General features: G+C 39.9%; 1 protein-coding gene across 1 annotated transcript; it reads left to right on the forward strand.

The window, feature by feature from the left end:
- The first annotated feature begins 7,434 nt into the window (after positions 1–7,434).
- LOC115820733 (alpha-N-acetylgalactosaminide alpha-2,6-sialyltransferase 5-like) lies at positions 7,435–15,873 on the forward strand. The gene is made up of 5 exons (XM_030784388.1): positions 7,435–7,449; positions 8,513–8,704; positions 13,290–13,699; positions 15,139–15,246; positions 15,636–15,873. Exons 1-5 carry the CDS (start codon positions 7,435–7,437, stop codon positions 15,871–15,873), a joined length of 963 nt encoding a protein of 320 aa, XP_030640248.1.
- The last annotated feature ends 10,621 nt before the right edge of the window (positions 15,874–26,494 follow it).

Genomic DNA, 26,494 nt, shown 5'->3' on the forward strand with positions numbered 1-26,494 from the left:
CAACACTTAGCAAAATCTCTGGCCAAACGAGCGCATACGGCTAGACACCGGAAGTACTCTTAAAGGACGAGAACAATACTCAAAAAATGGTAGAAAACGATTCAGGAATGCCGAATGCCGATGCATGCTCTGAACGACCACCTTAAAATTTCAGTCATATCAATGGTGATTACTGATCAGAAGGAGCTGATAACATGGTGGTATCGCACAATTTGAACAGTTGTAAATTTGATTTAACAATGTCATTAGACTGTAGTATCGCATGTCATAAGCAGTTATAACTTTTTTTTTTCCCATGGAGAAACAAAGGACTCACTTGTAGTAGAACGCTGTTAGTGGAACACTGATAAGATGTAATGTAATTGCAGACTATACTTGTGTGAAAGGGAATGGATACAACAAAAGATCGAACAGATTAGTTTCAGACATCAGTCAATAGACTCGTCTCTGAGTGAACAAAACGCGTACTGATTTCCTCAAGATCTCTTAACGGTATTCAGATCAGGTCTGCTATACAATAAGCTGTAAAAATAAATAGATAAATAAATAAATAAATTCAAAAAGTGTTTAAAAATATTATGAGAGCTCTTTTTTTAACTAATGTAAAAAAAAGTAAGCTGTACTAAATAGAATGTTCAAGAGTAGCACACATATATATATCATATATCATGCTGTAATTACAACACATGAGGAGCAAATTTATCTATCTACATCTATATTGATAACTATGTATGTGATCATGAAAATTCACGTTAGTTCGTCTCAGTTTTTACAAGAGGCTCGTATGGCAAAGATATCGTTGGTTAAACGGCAAAACATCAACTCCAGCATCCAATAAGTTGTTTACATTATGTATTACACATCAGTTTAATTGCTACTTGTCAGTGCAGATGAATTACATCTTTTAACAGACCTCTGCACGCGGCAGTGCAACAGTCCCTGCAGTATTTTTACACATTAGTGACATCTAATGGAGAATACTTTCAGCTCAAATAACCAAACCCATACATGGTATATGAAAGATCAATATATTACTGGCTTGTGTTTGAATTTGATTACTAAATCATTAAATATATTAAGAGACAAAAGGTTGGAGACTTCTTTACAGAGTTCAGCTTGTTCACAGTTCATCACTGTACAAGGATTGTTGACCACAATTTAAGCATGACTGCTTCCTGTTATGGAGTTACATAGCTAAGTCATTTGTGGTACTGGACCGTTGTATCTTCCACAGGAGTTTGAACAATGCACAGTGCTTTCATCATTGTTCTGGGGAAATGACGACGATGTAGGAGTTAACATCAACCTCTGTCAAGATTTTAACTTGTTTGGGATACTCTCAAGGATATTTTCAAGATATATAGAGTACCCCTTACAGAATTTTCCACTGACTTAAGTTTCAGTGACATCATGAGAACAATCATTTTGTATGTAAAGCTTTAGATTTTTCTCTCTCTATATATATATATAATTACATTGTTATAACACATGACAGGACGCTTTAAAGCTGTCAATAATCATTTCGAGATATTGTCAAAAAAAGGAGAGAGTGCAGAATGAGTGTGCCACTAGCGACCACAAGATGGCAGTAATACACAAAATAAGATGAGAAGAAAGAAAGAAAGAAAGAAAGAAAGAAAAAGAAAGAAAGAAAGAAAGAAAGAAAGAGAAAAGAAAGAGTTATTTGAGTAAGACAGACTTATTTTTTGAGCATGATACAACAGATATCTCATTTTAACGTAGTAAAAGTGAAACAGGTTTTGGTATATAGGCAAGTGGGTGGTTTATCTTTTCTGGATCCACATAACATGTGCATGTACAGTGAATATCAGTAACTCGATATTTTACTATAATATACACCATAATTCCTAGAATCCTTATGCAATGTCTTTGACGTCAAAGAATGCAACTCTTTGTTCTGACTGAATTGAACATTGCACATATATGACATGGAATCTCTCCTGCAAAACAATTTTAAAAAATGGACTTCCACTGCTGATCATAAAGTATACTATATTTCATGTCAAATGTTGTATTACCATTTCAAATTAATTTGATAGTAATCTAGACAGCAGGAAGTACTGAGGTTCATTCATTAGATCTGTGGGCTGCATTAGAAAATTACACTCATTTGCTTTCAAATTGCTGTACCCTTATTAAAAAAGAAGGAAAGAAAGATATTGTAGAGTTTATTTCTTAACTTTTCATGAATTTTAGTATTAAAAAGATGTAAATGCTTTTTTTCTGAGCCAAAGCCAATGAGTCAGAAGAAAAACACTCCTGTCAAGCACCAAAGTCTCAGTGTGATCCATGACAGATTAAATTTGTTCTTTAGTTGCCTCATTACATTGGATGACTGTAATGTCCCTCTGAAGTGGTTTTCTGTATCTTTCAGTAAGAATTAAACATTTTACCACTGAGTGCTTTTGGCATTTCAGATGAGTGTCCATTAGATTAAATGGACTTTTAAAAAACATTGCTGCAACATACTTGGTTCAGCTCCACCGAAGACAGAAAATACACAAACTTCATTTGTGGATTTACATTAATGAATGTTGACATCTTCTAGGAATACCCCCCCCCCCCAAAAAATGAGAATATGCTGGCATGGAGACCGTGCTCAAGATAAAACTGCGACAATTACTTCTAGATAGGTTCACTTTGCTGAAACAACTAAGCCTGTTTCCATCTCTGTCTCTCTCTCTCTCTCTCTCTCCGGTCTTTTTGGCTCAGTGGTCACTGGTCCAACTGAGACAATTGTAGTGCGTTATAAAGAGAACACAGAGACTCATTTATGAGGAGGACTGCTCAGTTTTTTTTTCGGTTGAATTCTTGGAATATTCATATCCTTATTCATTCGGAGAATGAGGGACAGGGTGAGTGCGCTGAGTGCAAAGGGAAATTTAAAGTGAGGGGCCTGCCAGACATCTGCTGTGAATACATTAACATTCGGAAGATTTACCCCCCTGCCTCTCCCCTTCCACACTCCTTTTCAAGAGAGCGTTCATCTGTTCAGGGGCTTTGCAGAAGGCCAAACACTTGTTGGACCAGCATGCCACATAAATTTCTTGCCACATCTCTGAATTACAATTAGAAGTGAATTGATGATGCACTGCACTTGTAGTCATTACGTACTTCTTGCATGTCTGTTTAAACTCCAAATTAAATTAAAATTAACAAACACATTTTTGCATAATGCAGTTGTAGCTAAATAGGTTTACTTCTGGATTATTCCTTGTGAAACAAAACAATAAAAAGGATGGCATGGATTGTTCTTTTCTACTTGAAAAGTGACTTAATTTTTCTTCCTAGTTATGATACTGGATAGATTCTGTGACTTGCTCCAAGCTCCTTCAGAAATGAAAGCACAAATGGGGAGGGAAAAGGCCTTATTGGCCCATGATTTGAAAGAATATTAATGTGGAGTGTTTTTGTTTGTGTGTGTGTGTGATTGGTGTATCTTGGCATGAAATCTTTTATGCTTTCTGAATATTAAAGCAATTCTCAGGACCAGAGCTAGTCCATCTTCGGGATTATATTAGAAATTGCCTGAGCAGGCCAAAATCCTGTCATAGCACTGGAGAAGAGATTATACTTAATCAAAAGAGGTTTTGTTGCAGAACAATATTTATTTTCTCTCGGTCCTCACGGTCCCTTCGGCACAGGCCAGAGACCCGCCTAGGCCTCCAGGAACACTTTAATTTAACAAATTTGCTGCCTGTCGTGAACATAGGGGAATTATAATCAAATTCACATATGCCCCTCAAAATAATAAGCAAATAATCACTCCCAAGCTGATTTATTGCCCTCTCTTAATTTGCACCCTTAGGCTTTAAACTAAATCAGCAAAATTCATATTATGAAAGAACTTATCCTTTAAATCATTCGTTGTCTCACAATAGTTGCCCTTTTTTGTCTGCAAACCCACATTGGTATCTGTTCTGAGAGCAAATGGTTCTGTGGACCTGCGATCATTAACAAATTTCTCTTGTGCTTTGTATTTAAATGTTACAGACTCAGCTAACACTCATGGCAGTAGCAAATCTGTATGACCCCTCAACTGCTTTTGATTTCTTGGCAGGCAGTCATTTGATTGCTATGGCTGCAAAATGGAGATCAATTTGAAAAGGTGTTGAAGTGAAAAGGGTCCTTCTGCATAGCTATTTATCAGCTTGCCTGGCTTTGCGGGTGGTAATTTGTCTCTGACTATTACAATGTCCAGCGACCAATGTCTCACGGCGTCTATCAGCCAAACATCAGGAGGTCCTGGGTGCCATGAGATGGAAATAAATCATTTTAACCTATCCTATTACAGACTCTTTTGGCTTTCTCTTTTCAGTATGGAATAATAAAGTCTTCTGCAAAGTTTTATTGTGCATCTGGAAAACGAAACAACCCTGTTGTGATGAGGCAACTAAACAGCATATTTACAGCTCATACTGTTCACGTCAAGCCATCCAGTAGACGTCAGACATTATTACAGTATCGTGGTGAGGCGTAATATGTCTGAAAAAGTCACCACTGGGTGTAGTATTTCTAGTTTGAAATTGCATCTGATGGGCCATCAGTGTTGTTTGGCTCCTATGCTAAGATTGCACTTGAGAATGTGTTAATGTGCCAATGTGTTTCACTGGGAGTGGCCAAAAGACATTATCTCTCCCGCCATGAAAATACGTGCACTTACCAGACGCATGGCTTAGGCTGCATCAGTATGCCGAAGAGATTAAGGAAAATTAGCTTAACTTCATCAGGTTTGACTGTAACACACCTCTGCTTTGGGAAAATAAATCTATCATACATGAATATGCTGCTCTCTCCAGGCAGAGGAAAATACAGACACATTCTTAACTTTGCTTCAAGAGAGCTCTGGATTACAAATTGAAGCTACCGTCTGGACTTGTATGTAATACGTAAATTAAATATTAAATGATTTTTAGCTGTCTGTGTATGTGTAAGATGAGTAGTGAATCAATTCTTTGTGGTGATGGTGGTGGGGGCTGGGGGGGGGGGGGGGGGGGGGGGGGCTGGCACAGATCAAAAGAATATGTTTTTTTTCCCTTCCTAAAACTGCTACATGTTTGAAAAAAGCACTGAACATTTACATCATCGAATGATGTCAGGAGGCAATATAAGTCAGATCTATAAATGCATGTCGCTACATGAAATTCTGGGGAGAGCTAAAAAAAGAATTATTTCCATTTCCCAGCAGTTCCAGAGTAGATTACAGCTTCCAGCAAATCTTCTCTCCCACGAGGAACTCTGCTGCTCTGTTTGCCATTTTTAGATGAAGAGATGGTATCTTTTTGCACAGGAGACACATGCTCTTTGTTAGAAAAAAAAAAAAGAAAAAAATCAGTGCAGTACATTGGCTACCTGGACTGAATCCACATGTTTAACACTACTCTCAAGACCCACAGGCTGAATCTCTAAATGCACATACAGTTTGAGAGAGTCACTATGGTCCCTCTGTGTTACAGATGCAATGTCAGTCCCCCCCTACCTCCTACCCTCCCCAAAAATGTATATAAAAATGTGCCGCAAGGAAAGAACTTATTTTATTTTAAGATTTAAGACAGAGAAAATAAATATTGAGATGATGGATTAGGAATGCACACCAGTGATGGATGTGTAACCCCCTGTATGTAGGTTTGATGTTTACAGACAGTATATCTGTGTAATAACAACATAACACCTGTGATGACCCACTGTTCTATTTTCAAATAAAAAACAAAGTTAAAAGAGAAACAACACTTTCAGTGTTAGCACTGAAACAATCATTGTGTATGACAGAGTCTTGCCAACAGGGGAAAAGAGCAAAATGATTTAATAAACCATGTTTTCAAATGAATCAACAGAAATTCTAAAGTATGGCATAAACACAGTTGTTCATTTTGGATGCATGTGAATGACAACATTTTTTTATCTTCCATGACTTGATGGCTCAATATTTGGATAGCTATGATCTGATGAATTAACTCATTCTTTCCTGTGATACTTCTCGTGTAGAAAACAGGCCTGTCTTTAGCCTAATTTCAATCCTCTGGACATTATAATTTGCTCACTAATTGCTTGACAAGAGGACACAAGAGTAGACTGTTCTAGTTTCCTGAGTTCTGGAATTCCTATAAATGCGTGATATAAAACTACTCTTTCTGTTCTTTACTTTTGAGCGAAATTTTTTGCCTGCTGTAGCATACCAAGAAAAGGAAAACAGAGAGACTTGTTCAAAGGGGAATGTTGATTAAACTGCCGATACTCCATCCATCTTATCCCCAGCTTACTACTTCGCAAAGACGCATTTCAGTTGAAGTACTTCGTATGCCAGGACTTGTCAAATATAATGGGTTTCAATTAACCTCTTCCCTCCGAGTGAACTTTGGCAATAGATTTGGGATTTGGCCAACTTCTTTGTTGCCTTTCTATTACTTCTAGGACTGATTTTTCCATACCTGTGAAAACTGTTAAACTCTCTAAAAAAATATTGGATTCTACTTGAAATTATTATGACTATTATGAAGCAAGGAAACATAACGCAAGTGACAGTGCTTGTATGGTGTGTTTTTTATAAACTGGCGGTGTATAGCCTTCCAGGCATCTAAAAAGAGTACAAAGGAATGAAGTGTGTGCTATAGCACAGTAAATCCCTCAGGAGGTGTCAGTATAATGAAAGACTTTGGCGCAGCTATCTAACGAGTCAATCATGTGGCACATAAATACTGTCTTTCCCTGACATTATGATGCATTACTGTACCTCGTTATTAGAATGTGATTGATGACAGACACCCTGGAATACAAGAGAAGCTGATCCACCGCGTTGCCCGTGGTAGATCAGTTTTCTCATCATTGGTTTTGAATTGATATCACAGAATACAGTTTAGCATTGACAACAAACAACGCAAGCAGGGACCGTCTCCTCGATAAAATTGAGCTATGAAAAATGTATAGCTGACTGATAAAAAGGCTCTCACAGTAATAGAAATGAGATGAGTTCAAACATAAATTGCTGCGGATTATGAATTCCTTGCCTAATTTTCTTTAACATGCTTCACAGTTTTGAGGCACTCAGACTTTTCCTTGATGACGGCAGTCTTAACAAAAATCATCTGTCTGGACGGTGTCACTGGCAGGAAAGTGGTTTTTACATGACATGGAGACCTCGACAGCTCTGCCAAACCGTTGGGTTTTAAGACCATGCAGATTCATAGACGTAGTATGCTGAGAGAGACTCTCTGCTCGGGTTGATAGCAGGCTGGCCTTATAACTGTGTTTGTGCGTACCGAAGTGCGAATGAACATGCAGGGGTTGAAGGAAGACTAGACGAAGCTGTAATGGACATTAAATTACATGCGTTCAACTTGAACATGATTTTACATTATGCGATGAAAAGGGGACTCAGTGGTTTAAACTGGAAGAAGTAAGGAGAGTATCCACAACATGAGGACTCGGACGGTACAGTATTCGGAATTTAACATTTTTTAAAAAGTCCGTAATAAACGCGCTAGATTCTTACAGACAACATAAACGGAAACGCCTCCCATAACAACAGTTAGTTAGGCTACACTTTGCAAACTAACTGAGTTTTCTGTCATTTAACCTCATCTTGTGAGGTAAAAGTGATTTTCCACAGTTTTGGGGAGTGGAAATGAAGTTCGTTTACTTACGGCGCAAAAAGGCTAGTTGAATCGCTGCTGTGCCTTTTGAAGAAATAAATAATGGAAAATGACATCCACATATCCAGCAAAATAATCTAATTTACTTGTTATTCACCGGTTATTCATTATCCAACGTGGGGGTTAAACCAGAGAACTTAAACTTGAGAAACGTTAGAATGTTTTCAAGTAAGTCAAGCCCTGGTCCAAAGAGCAACTGTCTTGGATTTGCTTAATTAAGAAACTGAAGTAAATTAAGAAACAGTTTTACTTCTACGTAAGAACTATTTCCCTCTATACAAGTGTCCTTTTTTTTTTTTTTATCTCCGTGGATTATTTATTTCAAAAGACTATTACTGGCTACATCTTAGGTCTGCTTAAGGCCAATTTTTTTTCTATTGCTATTTACTCCTGAATGGAGCTTTTTATTGGGCTAAAATATGTAATCTCTTTTCAGTTTAGGTTTTCAACTTTAATGCTAGTGGTTGAAGTGACTGTAAATATTTTTGCCACACAATGAACTGTGAATTTACTTCAGCCTGCAGATGTTAATGCATTTGAATTCAGGCTTGTGAGCTACTCGACTCCCTCCCATTTGCGGCGCTACTGTAAACTGATTGCTGGGTCTGTTTCAAATCTTCAGAATCGTTTGAATGGCTAATGATGAGTTGACAAATAAATCTCTTAAATAGTATGCTCTACAGTTAAATCTTTTAAATAGCATGCTGTACGGCTTGATAATAAGCCTGGAACTATTTTCATAATGGAAATATTTGGCTTTTGTGTTTTTGAACATGTTTATGTTTATACGTTTTGCTTCTAAAGTGGATCGGATGATTATAAATTTCCTTGTCTTATTTTAGCGTCATGGGATTATCGTGATTGTCATCGTAACGCTGTGTACCAGTTTACTGTATATGTACAACACCAGCTTGTCTGGCACCCCTGCAAATGAAGCTAGTCCTGAGGGCGCAAACCAGAAGAGTCCTACCAATCCCCAGAATAAGGTGGGAAGACCACACTTAGATGGCTACAAGAGCATAATTGATCAAAAGGTGAGGTATGTTCATTTTATCTTTAAAAAAATGTCCTCATCAATTCAGTATTACAAAGATTTCAAAAAATGACCCTTTGACTGATTTCACTGTCATTGTTTCCCATGTGGTTTTGTGGAAAGGAGTTGAGTTTAATACTGTTGTGATCTTGAAATACCCAGTTCATACATATTTCTCTTTGTGCTCTCTGTCTCTCTTTATGACACCTTTCACATACTGTTATAATTGAGTTTCTTCAAAACCGCTGTAATTACTTTAAGAGTGAGGCATTATGTTGTGATCCTGAATAAGTATTGCCACTATCTGGGATTGTTCATGTTGGCTCTACACACGTGGCTGAAACTAATGACTCAATAAAGCAGTCATTTAAAACCACTTCTTTATAATAGCCCACACCTCAGCTCATTCATTTATTCATACATTTTCCATAAACGACTGCAGAAAGAAGGATATTTTAAAAGAGAGGTAAGTATCAGAGGAGTCTCTTGTATCTGAAGGTGAAGCTAAACCTTATTTTCATGATCTGTGGGCAAATCAGGATCATAGTCAAATGGGCAAGTTAATTATTTCAAGGGTGCAGAATGTCATTTAGATGTTATTCAGTAACGACAACAGTCTGCCATGCAAAACTTTTTTTAATATAGCTATTTTTGTGATGGCTATGATTACATGCTGCCTTCCTGTGCAAAGTAAATGGCTAAGGTTGTGAGATTCCACCTAGAAGAATGAGATGCAATGACATGGATATGCTTTGAATTCTGGATTAATTGTACTTCACTATGTTAAGGGTGCTCAGAGAACACATCTGTATGTGTCATGGTTCGAAAGATGTGATGTTCAAGAAAAGACCAATAGGCTTTGTATGTAAATATTCAAGTTTATATTGGTATGGATTAGATAGATCTGTCCTATAAATCTTGAATCTTCCATGCCAGGAGATATGGATGCACCAGCAGAACCCTTTCAGAGAATCTGAAATTGCTAACTATAAAAAAAAATGTACTGACATTTAGTGAACAATGTGAGGAATCTCTGAACAGTTGAGTGATAATATGGTGACATTCACTGTGCTATTTGGCTGTACTGTTACTTGATTGATTGTATTCCTGGGAGGGTCTTTATTCATCAAACCGAAAGTAAGCAGATTTATTTCTTAACCAAGATTTCATTCTCATATAAGACACACTACCAAAAAAAAAAAAGAAGAAATATAATTAACAGACTGTGGTTCTTATCTTGCTTGTGTTGTTTAATGAATGTACACTTATCCCAATAGGCTCCAGTTCTCAAATTACGGATTTCAGAGAAACCGGAATGGTTTTCACAGAACTGACATGTGTTAATGAACTGATGAAATGCCCATACCTTTCTGTACTCTCCTCCTCACATAAGAAAGCGCTGCACCCCTTTGTCTGTGTTCATTCTGTTGCTGTGCTTTAGTCCAGTAAATCGCTAAATTGATTCAGAGACCTTTGAGCCTGGTATCTTCAATCTTCAATCCTCAATCTTCAGTCTTTAGTTGCAGTTCCCTTAGAATTCATTGTTGAGTAATGCCCCCTGGCAGCTCTTGCACTGCTCTATTTACTGTCTGAATCTCTAACCTGTCACAGTTGTGGATTTTAATGTCTGACATTAGCTTGGGTTATGATTTCAGCAAGCAGTGATTCTAATGAACACCACTTGTCAATGTAGCATTTCCCATCCCTCAGGCAGAGCCTGTGCTGTATGATCATGAGATATGAACTGTATTGCATTACACTGGGTGTCATTAAAAAAAAAATCTTTTTTAGAAAGATGTATAGGATATTTACCATTGCCACAAAAGAAATTCAAAACCTGTGATTTATTATTATTATTATTATTATTATTATTATTATTATTATTATTATTATTATTATTATTATTATTATTATTTTATAATCATTAGAATGTTTGAATCTGTGCCGCAAATGGCATTTTCTTTAATTCTGCCTTTACACTGCCTTTGGGAGAATTCACCCTTTTCTGCAACATTTCATTTTTAATTAACCCAATTACGGCTGCAGTTACACACATGAAAAAAACTGTAGAATAAGAAACACATTGTGAGAGGCTGTTAATTAAGGCACATTCCAACATATCATCACTGTTTCTAGCACTTCCTTCTCCAAACACTAGCACATGCTTTTTGAAGATTGGATACATGCAGTGGGTTAGGTTTGCCTTTGTTTAATATGTTAGTATCAGGTAATGTCCTATACATTGTTCATCATATCAATACTTAAATCTCACTCACCTTTGACATTTGGCCCTATAAGGGTATAATGTTATATGAATAAAAACTTGGCTCAGAGATGACACATCTACAGAAACGTGTCTTTATACTTGTTACCTCATTCAGTTGATATATTAATCATTGAACCATCAGACTCAGAAAAGAATGTATTTTGAATTTAGCTGCAAAAAACGGACTCCTTGTAGACTGGTGTAAATGACTCTGACAAAACCAAGTGTATAATACAAGTAGAGCTATAACTGTAAATTTTAGCATCTGTTTGGCATCTCATTACATGCAATTATACATTAGGAGTAGCTTTGCTAATGCTCTACTGCATGCCAATGACTAGCCCCATGCAGTGCCGGGGTTCTCTGGATGTAACTGAGTGGAGTCGTCTGTTTCTCTGGCAAGCCTGACTGTCCTTTATGCTAAGGGAACTTTTCCTTAACTCAGCTCATCCTTAATAATCCAAGTGCACTTTAAAAAGCGGATTGACGGCTAGGGGAGAAAAAGCAGTTTAAAAAGGCTGGAGCTGACTCTTTCCCCTTTTTGAGTTGGAATGAACAGATTGACATCTCATAGTGAAATAGGACTTATGGAAGCGATTCAATCAGCTGCTGCCCTGGTGAAGCCCCATTAAAGTTACATGACACTTTGATATACCGTTTCCCCGTCTGCCGCTGAAGAAAAAGTTTGTGCCTGATCTCTGTTGCTGTCACACTAGGGAAAGTGTAATGGGTTTTTAACTGTCAGTTGAGTTCTCACAGTCACTCTTTGACAGTGTACTCTAATCCCTAGATCATGTGTTATATAAAGAAGCTTACTTCTGCTTTTAAAACATCTGTATTTACATAACCTCTGTGGTCTCTCAATAAACTACAAATGTTACAGAACTTAACAGGTGACCACTATTCATACTGATGTTGATATTCATAGATATTCATAGGCCTAATTATGTAAATATGGTTGTCTGAGTTTGGCAGCTTGTAGTAAGGTTATTTCCCACAAGCTTCTGTTCTTGTTTAGGTTTTCCCCCAAGGTAAGACTACAGCAATATCTATCATAATTCCCCTGTGTACCATCAGAAAAAAACTCAGATCTGACGGATTTCTAGGCATGAACATTTGTAATCAAGCGACAGGCGGAATTCAGCTCCCCTGTTCCCATCATTCTTGGTAAGGTCAATGGCAGGTCACCCCATGGCGGATATGAAAGTAGCTATATGGATATTATTGGTCTCAAAGCAATTATGATCCAGAGATCCGGTGGGAGGTTCTTAAGCAGTGCGATGCTAATGAGTGTAGTGTCTGTGTGGGAGGTAATTTACTGGGCTACATCTGCACTCTGTCTTGCCCATTATCTCCACAGAGACGGCCCTGTTTATCACGGCAAATCAAATCTAATACAATCTACACGGCTAAGAGGCAGGCGTGTGTAGAACAATCAGTGTACCGAGACTGTGTGTTCAGAAAACCTTAGCATTCTTCTCCGTTGAGAGAGGAATTGCCAATGCGCCCACAGGCTCTGTGGCTTATATATAGTTTATAAATGATTTATCATAGGGAAGGTCAGGTCTGTCAAGTACCTCCATGACCATACAGGAGTTTCCTGTTTTGCTCTCCTGTGTAATGGAGTGTGAAATATCAAGAAATGTCCATTGGTAAATGCAATCACTGCCACCTTGGTGAGTGTGCAGAACCAAAGTGTAGGTACTGGTAGGCATTTAGGAATGGCATTAAAGGCATTCATGTTGTTGTATTGACTGATTAAAAGTACATAATTATTTGGCTCTGCTATCACCTAGACTTTTCTTGTGCTCAACTCATGTTTTTCTGATTATGATATTTGATAATGCACAACAAGGTCTGATGATAACAGGCCATAGATGATAATGAGAAGACATTTATCAATGGTCACTTGAAAACAAAGAACCTTGGGAATAGAAGCAGAGAACATTAAAGAGCAAGACTTGTTTGTAGGAAAGAACGGTGGAAATCTCTCATAGCAGAGTAGAAGAAAGGCAACATTCAAAAATGCTTCCCCTGTGCTTAGCCTCCTATTAATTTGGAATTCCTGTTTGTTCTGGAGCATCTCTCTTTGAACCAGAGGAAAAAGTACTCCAGAGAGCCAGCATTTCATCACAATTAAACTGTATTTCCCCTGTCTTTACAGAACAAAGGTCTCTTTGACTAGATGACGTTGTTAATTTTCCGCCTTACCACATTTATATGCACAACAACATCCTTATGTAATCTCAAGGTCTCTAAAAGTTTTTCGATGTCTTCCTTCCTTTACTTTGTTCTCATCATCATGTTATTACATGTCCAGCCTTTGCAGATGCACTGCAACTCCTGTGCGCTGGTTACTAGTTCGGGTCACCTGACGGGAAGCAGGAGAGGCGAGGAGATTGACCGGACCGAATGTGTCATCCGCATGAACGATGCTCCTACGCTGAACTACCAGCAGGACGTAGGACAGCGCACCAGTCTACGTGTCATTGCACATTCCAGCATGCAGCGGGTGCTGCGTAATCGCCAGCAGCTGCTTGATTCCAGCCAGGACACTGTCTTCATCTTCTGGGGGCCAAGCAACTACATGCGCCGTGATGGAAAAGGCTTGGTCTACAATAACTTGCGTGTGGTGAACCAGGTGCTGCCCAAACTCAAGATATACATCATCTCCCGACAGAAGATGTTGGACTTTGATGAGCTTTTCAAGAAAGAAACAGGCAAAGACAGGTGATGACTGTATTGTTAGTGGCTCTGTCGGAATATTTGATTTTTTGGATTTTGATGTTTTCAGTAATGTATGTTAAAGTATCATTTGAATTTCTGGAATTGATCAAAGGGAAAATGTTAAAGACACGCCCACTACACCTCACCTTTCACACTGACTCTATTCATTTGAACGCTTACTGCATTTACATTGTGCCATCATCTAAATTAGCACCGATGGCGGTGGACTGCATGGTTAAGGTTTAGTCCAATGCATTGGCACTAGATGTTGGATTAACACAGTCCACAACACAATGTATTAGTGTTTCACTCATACAGGCACATTTCTGTGACTAATCAGTCTCACCTAAGTATGTCATAGAGAAATGGATATCTCAGATCACAAGCTAGGTCAGTGATGTGTTATTAACATATCAGAACAACTAGTGCTGCTATCCTTTTTTTTTCTCCTTTTTCACTCAATTTTAGTCGCCTCCCCTCTGTCCCCTCTGATACACATAGAGTCACTGACTAACTTCTTTTCACCAGACCACAGAGGGCTTCTCTGGGAAGCCAAAACAAAGGGGAAGGATCTCACTGTACTTCCTGGATCCACCCATCGGTAATCTCGGGCTTTGACCCTCTTCATTCAGTAGGGGTCGCTGTTGAAGCAATAGGGATTTGATTCCTTACTGGTTTCCCACTCACAAACATCACCAGCTGTGTTTGTATGGATGCCTGCCTAAGACAAAAGTACTGCAGAGACCTGGATTCAAACCAAGGACTCTATGACTCTTAGTGTATTCTTACTGGTTAAAAATTCATTTTGGCTCAGGATCAGGGTACAAATAGTTAATATTGAATTAATAATTAAGATCAAATGAAGCACTGAATATGCATGTCATGAAGACGCCAGCAGCTAATTACAGTAACCATAACATTGTACTCACACAGTTGTTTACTGGGAGATATATTAACTGATGTGAAATATTTATGGTGGTTTAACAAATAAAATAATGTTGCCAAAAAGGAGTTAATGTGAATCTAGACAGTCATTTGATGAGGAGGTCTGGGATAATTATGCTGAAGGCTATTTGTTACTGTGTTTTGGGAGCTGTTACCATTTCTGCTTCACTAGACACTTTGTTTGGCATTACCAAATGATTTAAGGTCCACATGGAATTTCTCGGGCACACTTACTGCACCTTAGATCAGTATTCTATTACAAACAAGATTAACACAGACAGGAGAAAGCAGCCAGTCTGACATATCTGCACAGGTGTAGCAAAAAACATATTCAAATATATACTGCCACATATTCAGAGATGAATTAACGTTAAATGTAAGCTATGAGTATTTTGCATTGTTTATGATGTTTCTTATTTTCTCCCTAAATGCTTTCATTGGAATGGTTATCATAGATTATAAAAGCTTATATATTCTTTTCCCATTCTGTATTCCAGAAAAAACTCCAACTCATGGCTGAGTACGGGATGGTTTACCATGACTATCGCCATGGAGATTTGTGACCACATTAATGTGTATGGCATGGTGTCTCCTGAATTCTGCAAGTGAGTTCTGTCTGAAGTTCATCACTATGATGATAAAGAGAGGAGATCTGTGAATTAGTGCGGAAATAACGTAATATTTTTTTCCACATTCACATTAAATGCTGCTTAGTATATGCTGGATTTGTATCATTTCTCTTTCCTTTGAGTTTCCATTTCAGCAGACTGATCTGCTGTAAATATACAGGCAGCAGGAAGCACATTTTCAGAGAGACACACATTCTTGGTTGATGTCCAGAGATGGAAAGCACAAGATCAAATCACTTCATATACCCGAGCTCTCTCTGATGAATCATGTATACTCATTCTTCCATCTGTGCTTGAAGCAGTCCGCATGAGAGGAATGGGGCTTAGCTTTGATGAACAGAATGCTCTCTCTCTCTCCTTCACAGGGCACCTCACCAACACTCAGTGCCGTATCATTACTATGAGCCCTTGGGGCCAGACGAGTGTGTCATGTATCTGTCCCACGAGCGAGGTCGCCGTGGCAGCCATCACCGCTTCATCACAGAGAAGCAAGTGTTTGCCAACTGGGCCCGGATATTCAACATCCATTTCTATGAACCAAACTGGCGTCCTACACCACTCATATGGAATAAAACAGGAACAAGTACTGCCCCGGACTCCTGATGCTCAGTAATGATGTGTCCTTCAAGTGTGGATGTCTACAGCAAAGAATGTTTAAAAAAAAAGGAAACTTTTGATATTCTCATATTGTTTCCACAAGCAGGCAACTCCACCACAACAATGTCACACAAAAGAAATGCAAATGACTATTTTCAAGGCCTCACATTTTTCAAATATAAAATTGTCCATAAGTCCATGAGGACCTTTCCATCAAGAGATCTCAAGCTCTGGGGATCTCAGCCTGGTTTTTTGGTTATAGGTCTTGAGTTCCAAGGGCTCAGAATCATGTAAAAATAGACTGATTGGTGTTGACGTTTGTGTTGGGAAGCATCATAGCGACAGGATGGAAAAATCATAATCTCTTACATAACCAGCACTGAACAGACATCAGTGGCATTTATCAAGAATGTAAAGTGTATAAATTTGCTGGATTGCGGTTTTATGCCTTTACACATGTCCCAGGATTTCTTTGTATCTCATAAAGCTTTGCTAATCTTTTATCTTTTCTTTTTGCTTGAAGCAATCACTTGAAGGATATTTAGGTCATGTTGTGATCTGTTTGTATCTTCATTAAATTATTTATACATCATAAATGTGCTTGTCAAATGAAAATGAGTTTAAATATGCATTTTGTAACAAATGCGTAATATCCCAAGTGTAAAGGACAGATTTGGCAGAACATACATTTTACATTTTTACAGTTCAAGTACAAAATGAGAGAAAACCAAAAGCTTTGCTGTGATGAAAAAGACATTGATTTAAACCACAACTTATTCAACCCCAGTATTGGTGAACGTTTTCGTGTTGTACATATTGCTTCAGTATGCCACAGAATGTTTTATTTTCCTGGAGGGGTGGACATATGTTCGGGGACCTGTGAAGTCTCCAGTCTTCACAGAGTTGCAAAGCCAGATAAAATTACGGGGAAAACTGTAGATTTATTGCATGGAAACCAAGCTCAAACACATGTAATAGATTTATGGGTAAACCTTATTATATTATTATATAGCCACCTACTCAAGATACCTCAGTGTCTAAACACTGCTTCATGTATTGACTGCATTCTTTTTTTTTTTTTTTAAACACAGAGCATATTGGACAGGTGTGTTGATTCTTGACAAGATGATATGACCTTTGAGGGTAAAAGAGCACTATTTGTGTTTAAGAATTCCACGCAGGTTCGTTCTCTGCTTCCCCTGTGTTGCGCTGTTTGAAACTGTATCGACTTGCTCCCTGCACTGCTGTTCATTCTCCTTTACTGTGAGAAGCCTGGGCCGACGTGGAATGTTAATGGTGTGACATTCACAGGCTGGTTGGGCCGTTGGGATGTTTTTTAAAATACAGGGATGTCATGCTATGTGTTTCGCAGAAAAAGGGAAGGAGGAAAAAAACCCTAAGAATTGCACGAAAAATATGCCTCCTGCATTGCATGCTGGGAAGTATAATTATGCGCTAGTAAGTCATAATTCTAAGATACTAACTCATAATTATCAGATACTATCTTATTATTATGACATATTATGTGACTTGATTTTTTTATGCTTCCCAGCATGCAATCCAGGAGGCATATTGTTTTCGTTCGGACTTTTTCCTTCTATGCTTCCCAGCATGCGCTGTTGGGAAGCATATTGTTTTCTCTGTATTGTTTTTCCTTCTCTTTTTCTCCCAGCCAAACTCACAGAAATATAGGCCTGCACCAAATTTGATAGGCATGTCAGGAATCATTTTTGAAGTTACTTTTCAAAGTGATAAGCACCCTAGGCTATAGGTCTGTGGGATATCAAACTTGGTCCTGGACGTAGACCTAGGGGTCTATTAATCAAATTGCATGGGGTTTATGGATATCTGCTAAAATTTGGGAGTTACCTGGATCAAAAGCTCACCTGTGCATTAAAATCATAATTTCATGTAGTTCCCACAGCTATAACTCCAAAACAGTAACCGCTGTCTACACCAAATTTGGTAAGTTCGTGCCTCATGTGTAAGCGATCATGTCAAAGTCTACAGATGTGGGGGGTGAAACCCTCATCCATAAAAAAATATAATATGAAATCAAAATATAAGGGGAGTCAATATGAATACTTGTTGAGCAAACTATACCCCTGTGTGGAGCGGACAAGCAGACAGCAAAATATGACGGAAAACCCGACCACCTCTAGAAATTCAAGTTCCTTTGGCTTCTGTTACATCTTTAGAAGAACAGAATGTCCACAACATCCGATATCTTTTGGAGAATTTACTGAACTTGGAGAATGCCACATGTTCACTTCACAAATCTCTCTCTAACAACTACTGATAATCTAACAGTGGATCTCTCTTTTTCTACAGCACCTGTACTCTGCCCTAACACAGCACTGGAGAGCCCCCTGCTGGAACTACTTGTAAACAACGGGTATGGAACAAGGTAAGAAAATGAAAATGTATTGTTCTGCTCAACAGATTCTAATAGCTAAGATACCACCCCCCCCCCCCCCCCCCCCCCCCCCCCCCCCCCCCCCTTTAAGCCAACAACAAGGATCTACTTAGGATGCCAGATACAGGTACTCTGTAGTATCCAGCATGCCACAACGATTTGGGACATGTAACTTTTTTTTTTTTAAATATCCTAAATATCCTAAACTCTCTTCCAGTGAGATCAGAGCGCATTGTTGCTCTATTCCTGGAACATGATCTCACTCTATGTAACAAAGTCAGATGCAAAGGCAGACATCTCTCCTGCTCTTAGCGTCGCATCCTTGGGATCATATGTACATCTGGTGGGACCTGGGTATCAGGAGTAGGCTGCAGATCCAAAGGCTCAATTGAAGGAGGTTCTTCTCTCTCGGCCAAACTTATAGGCATGGGGCCCACTGAGCCTCCATCAGTGACCAACAACGGCCCCAGTTCTCTCTCAGGCTCTAAACTGGGCACAGTGTCCACCAGGCTGACTCTAACTTGGTCCACATGCCTCCTCATGGTCTGACCACTACCGACGATCACAGTATATGACACTGGACCTGATGAGCTCTGGATGTCTGTGGGGATCCATTTAGGACCGCAGGAGTAATTTCTGATGTACACTTTATCCCCTGGCGAGAAACTTCTCTGTCTTCTGTACGTGTCGTGGGTCTGTTTCTGTTTCTGTTGCTTTGGCTGCACTTTTGTTTTCACATCTGGCATGAGCGGGTCAAAAATAGATCTGAATCGCCGTGACATTGTCAACTCTGCAGTTGACAGGCCTGTTGTCGCATGATGTAATGTAATAACTGTGTGTCATCTAGAAGAGCAGTCATCAAGACTTGCTCTGTCATCTCCTTATATTGCACTGTTTCTGACACAGCTAATTTGCTTAACGTGTCTGCATTGGTGTTGTGTTTCCCAGGTTTGTATATCATTTTATACTTGCAGGCACTCAAATGCACAGCCCATCTTTGAACTCTTGGGGACCCCGTTTACGGAATGGGTTCTTTCTCGTTAAAAAGAGAGACCACCGGCTTGTGATCTGTGTAGATGGTCAAGGCTCGTCCATACAAGTGCTTGTGAAATTTCTGAATGCCAAACGTAAGTGCCTAGCCTTCTTTGTCAAATTGCAAGTATTTCTTTTCAGCCAGCGAGAGTGTGCGAGACATGAAGCCCAAGGGCCACTCACTACCATCCCATCATCCATCAGGTGTGATAAAACAGCGCCCACGCCGTATGGTGCAGCATGACTAGCCAGAATTAATTCTCGGTCAGCTGAGTAATAGACTAACACTTCTGCTGAATTCAGCAAGGCCTTATATTTTTGGAAGGCTTCTTCCTGCTTTTTATGCCAAGTCCATCACATGTCTTGTCATAAGACAGTACTGGGGGGCCAAGAAGGTTGCCAGATTTTTTTATTTTTTTTTTAGGGTTGCCAGATTGGGAAGGAATGTGTTATAGTAGTTTAGCAGTCCTAAATATGAGTTAAGTTCAGTGACATTTGTTGGAGTGGGAGCCTTTGTGATGGCTTTCACTTTCTGCTCCATGGGGTTAAGCCCACCCTATGCCCCAGATACTCTACTGCGTGCAACTGCTAAACTGCAAAAGGCTTCGATTGAATGATATATAATATAAACTGACAATGGAAAATACTCGTGTCTGATTGGCTGGCAAGTTTCAAGATCGTATATCTGTACAATTGAGTTATAAATCCAGTCAAAAGTTTAATCACCACTTTAAATCAGTGAACCTGCATTTGGCGTAGGCCACCCCACCTCACATGGAGCTCTTTGCCTCCGACTCGTTCATTAGTTTTCTGAACACACCGTCGGGCATTACCTCATACCCCATGACAACTTAGAGCTTTGTGATGAATTTATGTATGAAAGGAAAAAAAGACATGAACTAAACCATCTGAACCAGAACTAAAAGAAACAACTGCTGGTGAATTTACATGCGTGACGTTCTTTGAGAAATGCTTTTTTGAAAGGTTCTAAACGATTTGTCATTTTGTCATTTCAAGTTTTTATTGATTTGACATAATTATGTCAAAACATCCTTTTACAGTGTAGTTCTCTGCCTTTATCTGATTTTAGTCCTGAAAACTAAGCAAAAATATGATGGTAATGTAAATGTTTATCATATCGCAGTTCAAATTGTAAAACGTTTCCATCTAACCTCAGTATGATTTTTTTTTCACCAAATGGTGCAGCCCTATTGACAACATAATCCTTGAATCCATATTTAATTATTTTTGGAATAATTTCCTCCATGATAGCTGCCTCGTGCGTTGGCCTCTGCTGGTCTGCCGTGTCCTATTAAGTTGCCAGATTTGCGAGCATTGCACTAGAAATCACCCAATCATGTTTGAAAAACAAAACGTAACCTTCCAACATCTAGAAAAATGCACATATTTATTAAAAAATAGTCAAGTCCTTTTGAGTCATCTGTCTCAAGTCTAAGTCAAGTCTCAAGTCATGAATACCAAGTCAAAGTCAAGTCGAGTCTTTTATCAGTGTTACTCAAGCAAGTCTTAAGTCCTAAAATTTGCGACTTGAGTCTGACTCGAGTCAAGTAATGTGACTCAAGTCCCTCACCTCTGGCAGACGCCACCCCAAAGGCCAGACGGTTGTACGTGAACAGCCCCCTGTGTATATTCACCGTCAAGTTTTTCCTGGATTCATTATTCACAAGTATTTGCTGGTACATGTGACTCATATCTAATCTGGAGTAGTGCTTTCCTCCTGACAGTGTTGTAAAAAGGTCTTCTACCCAGCGTATCGGATATTGTTCTAGTGAGGAAACAGTATTCACGTTGAGCTTGTAGTCTCCACATAACCTTATGGTTCCCTCAGGCTTCAGATTCGGGACAACTGGTGCTGCCCACTCTGAATATTTCACAGGTGTGATCATGCCCTCTCTCAGCCGTCTGTATATTTCTTTGTCTACTTTCGCACTTATGGTGCACGGGAAAGACTGAGGGGGGAAGAATCATGGGATAGCACTTGCTTCACGTGAATAGTGGCTTTAGTACCATTCAGGGTGCCCAGCTCCTCTTTGAACATGTTCTCATGTTTGCGTAGCACGTGCTGTAGTGTTTTATGCTCTGCCCTTATGTTCTGCACCTCTCGAGCTTTGTGTCTGAGTTTGATTTCCTTCCATTGTAGCTGTATCTGCTCCAACCAGCCACAACCTAGTAAGCTGGAGCCGTTCCCTTTAACCACAATGAGGGGCAGTCTCCAGCTTTGCTGCTTGTATATAACCCTGGCAAATGCAATCACTGTCACCTTAACAGGGTCGCCTGTATAAGTCTCCATCTGAATTTTGACAGGCTTCACACAAGGAGTTTTTGTGCCTCTCCATGTCTTTTGGAATGTCTGCTCATTCAATACTGTGAGACGACAGCCTGTATCTATCTCAAAATCAACACCCCTCCCCAGTGTTAGGGGTAACAGTTACAAAGTAATGTGTTACTGTAACTATATTACTTTCCTCCATATACTAAGGGTGTAGCGGTTCTGAAACCGAGACCGAAACGGTGATACAAACGTCCACGGTCTCTTGTATTCTGTATTCCAGAACCGCGATCCCCCTTCCCCTCAACCCCCAACCCCAACTCGCTGCCAACCGAGCTCTCATTACGTTTCTAATGTAAAAGAACTCATTTTTCATTTCACAGTTAACACTGTAACACATGTAAATCGTGAAATTATTATTCTATTTAGAGTTATGTCAAGCTGTATATTTTGTGTTAGGGGTGTAACGGTACAGATATTTGGTACAGGATGTTCGGTTCGGCGCACGTTGTGATCCAAGCGAATATAGTTTAGCTATAACCACGTGAGTTACGTGCATAACTTTTTAATGCTCTGATGGTCAGTCGGCTGAAACGTCAGTGAATAAAGTGATACTTGACAAGATACAGTGTGCCCTTTCTTCTACATTCTTCCATGCAGAACTAAAACTGAAAACTCAGTTTCCTCTCTGATTCCATTACGGAGCTGTAACTTAGCAACTGAATTAGCACATGTTCAGTGACGCAACCTCATAAGTATGGTCACCGCAAAGCCATAGCTTGAGGACCCTGCCGTATCCTTCAGGTCCTTTGTTTGGGAACATTTCGGTTGTCCAGTGATCTACAGTAGCAACGGGCAAAGACAAGTGGATGATATCTTTCAGGCAACTGTAGAATTCTTCTTTATTCTCCTCTGGATTAGTCATGGTGGGGGCATACACGCTGATGATAGTAGCCTAAGCATTCTTTTCCAGTGGTAGTCTCAGAGTCATGACTCTTTCACTTATTGGGAATGGATCAGTTTCAGGTTTGGAGACAAGCTCATCTCTGATCACAAACCCTGCCCCTGCCTCACGACGCTGTCCTTCAGGGTTTCAACTCCAGTAGGTGTAGCCACAGTCAGTGATGCTGTCACATTCTGGGAGTCTCGTCTCACTCTGTGCGGTGACATCAATGCCATAGTTCCATAGCTCTCTCTAGTTCCATAGCAACTAGTGTCGTCCTATGCTCTGGTCTATTTGAGCTGTTCAAGTCAAGAAGCGTTCTCACATTCCATTCTGCTAAGTAGAGGTGTTTGCACCTTTAGCATACTTTTCACTGGTGTCCGGGACGGGAGACATCCAGTGTGTCCCTTGTTAACCCAAGCGACGGTCGAGCCAGTATGGTTTGTTGATTTGATCATGAATCATGAACTCATTGGACTGCTTGCAAGGAAATTTTAAGTACCACTAGCTTTTGCAAGGTACTGGTAGCACTCTCTCGGTGACTATAGCGTCTACAGATGGCAAGGAGGATCCAAGACACACTGTTGCTACAGCCACTGCAGTTTTCTGTTGGGTATACTCCCCTAGCCTTTGTTCAGCCAAGAACACACTACAAGACAGCAGTCTCGTGACCCTTATGGGGGGGCCTTTTGGGTGTTACACCTTGCCCAAGAGTGACCGGAAACTATGTAGGGCAGGGGTGTTCATCTCCCTGAGGCTTTGAAGCCAACATACCCGAAGCTTTTCAGCTAAACACTCTCATATTGTGAAATCACTCTCATATTGTTAAGCATTCAAAGTTAATAATTGGACTTGGCAAATAAAATCTATTTTTGACTAGTTTTGCATGCAGTGGATCATGCTAAAACAGTTGGCAGGTTTTCCCTAATGTTGCAGAATGAAGTTACCCTCTCTGTCTAGGTGGCAATCTGATATTGTTTGTAGAAGGCCTACATTGTGCTAGTTGCAAAAGGTCATTTAGCAACTAACAGGACAGGGTAAATAGTTTTAATAATGGAAGTATTTAAAGGGGAACTCCACTCACTTTTTAGCTTGTTGGGAAGTAAACAAATGCATCAAAAGTATTTTGATGAAAAGTTTATCATTCGCAAGAAATAGGAGTCCGAATTCTCCAGTCAGACGTACTCACAATGGCAGTGATAGGAACCTGGTGTTATGACTCCAAAGATGGCTTTTTTGTTTATTATCCGAAGATCAGTGAATCTACATGTCATCTTAGTTGTTTAACTTTATAAGGTATGAAGGTGGTAGAAATGCCATTAAATAAGTTTTCGTTGGACTTTATTTTGTCTTGTGGCGCCCTTTATGTCTCTCTTCGCACATTTCACGCAGCTTTGGCGGATGGGTCTAGCGTGGACGAGTGAGAAAGTGAGAAAGCAAAACAAAACTGAAACTGAAGGCAAAAAATAAGTGAAATAAAGCGGAAGTTCCCCTTGCTATTTCAACAAATTCAGCTTCTGCTGACTGTGATCACAACCAATGCTAAACTATCAAACAATTCAGTGTCTCAGGACATCTATTACACACCAAACACATGAAACATTGATTAGATTTATCAGAGAGGGAGACTGATATCTGGGATATTTTTTTTGGTAGAGAAAGCATGGTAGCCATGTGCAGAGATATACTGCTCTGACACCAACTTCATAGAAAAGAAAATCAGAGAATGAGATGGCTCCTTCAAACCTCCAGACAACCTCCAGAGAAACCAAGCTTGTAACTCAGAGGAACATTGATCATGTGGTGTTGAACTTTGTAATCCAGAGTCTCCAACCCTGTAGTGTGGTGGATCAGCCAGCATTTAAAGCTGTCTTATATGATCCTCAGCTTAATGCCTGGTGCACAGTAGAGGATTTTCAAATCTTAATTGTAAGAATGCGCACACCAGATGATTCAGTCAAGACGCAGGACCACATGTTTGATATTTATGATTCGAAATCGGGGAGACTCCAACCAACCTCTCACACTACAAGATCATTTGGGCAGTTAATTAGTTCCATTGGGCTGGAGTCGGGAACGCCCCCGCAATTGTCAGGGGGGGTGAATTGGACGCAAAATTGGCCCAATTATCCTCTAGTGTGGAGCTGGCATAACTCCTTTCTTATGTCAAGGTCCATCTTGTGATGCAGGATGGGCGAGGTTGCACTGGAAATGAGGAGAAATCTTAAAGAAGCAATGAAGGGATAGATTTCATAGCTACAATAATAGAGTGCTGGAGTGCAAGGAGAAGAGGTTTAATCGGTGTCACTGCTCACTGCATAGATCTCAGCAGTCTAGAGGGGTGCTCTGTAGCACTGGCATGCAAGCAGCTCAAAGGCTCCCATACCTTTGATGCTTTGGCTCATGCATTGAATGAGATACATTCAGAATTTGAAGTCCGAAACAAGATCGTTCGAACTACCACTGATAGTGGCTCAAATTTCATTAAGGCATTTCACATGTTTGGAGAGTATGATGAAAACAACAACTCTGCTCCAGATGGAGTTGAAGAGGATGCACTCCATGGTGGGATGGGTGATGAAGAGGACAAGGATGTGAATGGTGTGTAGGGGTCGACCGATATGAATTTTTAGGGCCGATACCGCTTTCGATATCTAATGGCTTGGGGTGGCCGACAACCGATATTTGGCCGATATTTTGGGCGATATTCATTTGTCATATTTGGCTGCAATAACAAAACTATTTAAAGGGAATCATAATGAATTTGTTTGCAAACACCTTCTATGAGACACAACAGGCAATATACAAATCTAATACAACTTTATTGAGAAAATAATTATTCTTTTACAAACTTAAAAGTAGAAAAAATCTGTTTAAGTAACATGGAAAAAACCTAAGGTGAAATAAACACTGTTTAAACTATGAAAGGAGATAAAGTGTAGATAAAGTAGATAAACATTAGAAAATACTTCAGTAATCCCACTTGAGGAGAACCAAGTTGTAGTGCAAGAAGCAGAGGGTCTCTGCATGTTCTCCTGACAGCTGGCTCAGTTTCATTTCATATATTGCTCCCAAGTCACTGAACACTTGTTTACTTGGGACAGATGAGGGAGGATGGCCGAGGTATTTTCTAGCTTGGTCTGCGAGCATTTGGAAACGGTCCGCATTTTCTTTCCAGCAGTCAAGTGGCTGGCCGTTCTTGCAGTCTATCACTGGCTCTCTCAGGTTCTGCTGAAGCTCATCTTCCAGGGTAGCCATTGCTGTAGTTGTTGCTTGGGTGTGTCTTCTGAGTAAAGTCTTATACATTTGGTCAACAAGTTTTGCCTGTCGTAGATGATCCAACTTTAGCCTTTTTCCACCACTTGTTTCTGTTATGTGTCCGGCTCCTCCTTTCTCTTGTGTCTTTTCTGTCTGCCCACTTATTTCCACCGCTGTAGCAGATGGCTTTCCCTGGCCCTGTGTGCCTTTTAACAGCCATTTCCTGGCCTTCGTCAGTGTGTCCTATGAGGTGAAAGCATGATGCTTATATCGAGGGTCCTGTAAACAGGCAAGAACCACACACGGGACCTCCTACACTTTGGCAAAGCGCTGGCTCTCTAGCATTTCTTGCTGCATGGTCCGAATTCCCAATGTGGAGGGCCACTCATCTCTCAGGAGCATCTTCAGGACCTGAACACTTGGGATCACATGTGATAGAGAGCTCTCATAGTGACTCATTTCAAGAGTCACCTCCACTATTGGTGTCAGTGTCTCAACCAGGTTTGACACAATCTTCCACTGCTCAGCGCTAAGAGATGTGAATCCACAATGCTCCACAATTTCACCAATCATCCTGCCAAAGGCTGTAGCAGATGGCTTTCCCTGGCCCTGTGTGCCTTTTAACAGCCATTTCCTGGCCTTCGTCAGTGTGTCCTATGAGGTGAAAGCATGATGCTTATATCGAGGG

The sequence above is a fragment of the Chanos chanos genome, chromosome 9, assembly GCF_902362185.1.
Source record: "Chanos chanos chromosome 9, fChaCha1.1, whole genome shotgun sequence".
Taxonomy (NCBI): domain Eukaryota; kingdom Metazoa; phylum Chordata; class Actinopteri; order Gonorynchiformes; family Chanidae; genus Chanos; species Chanos chanos.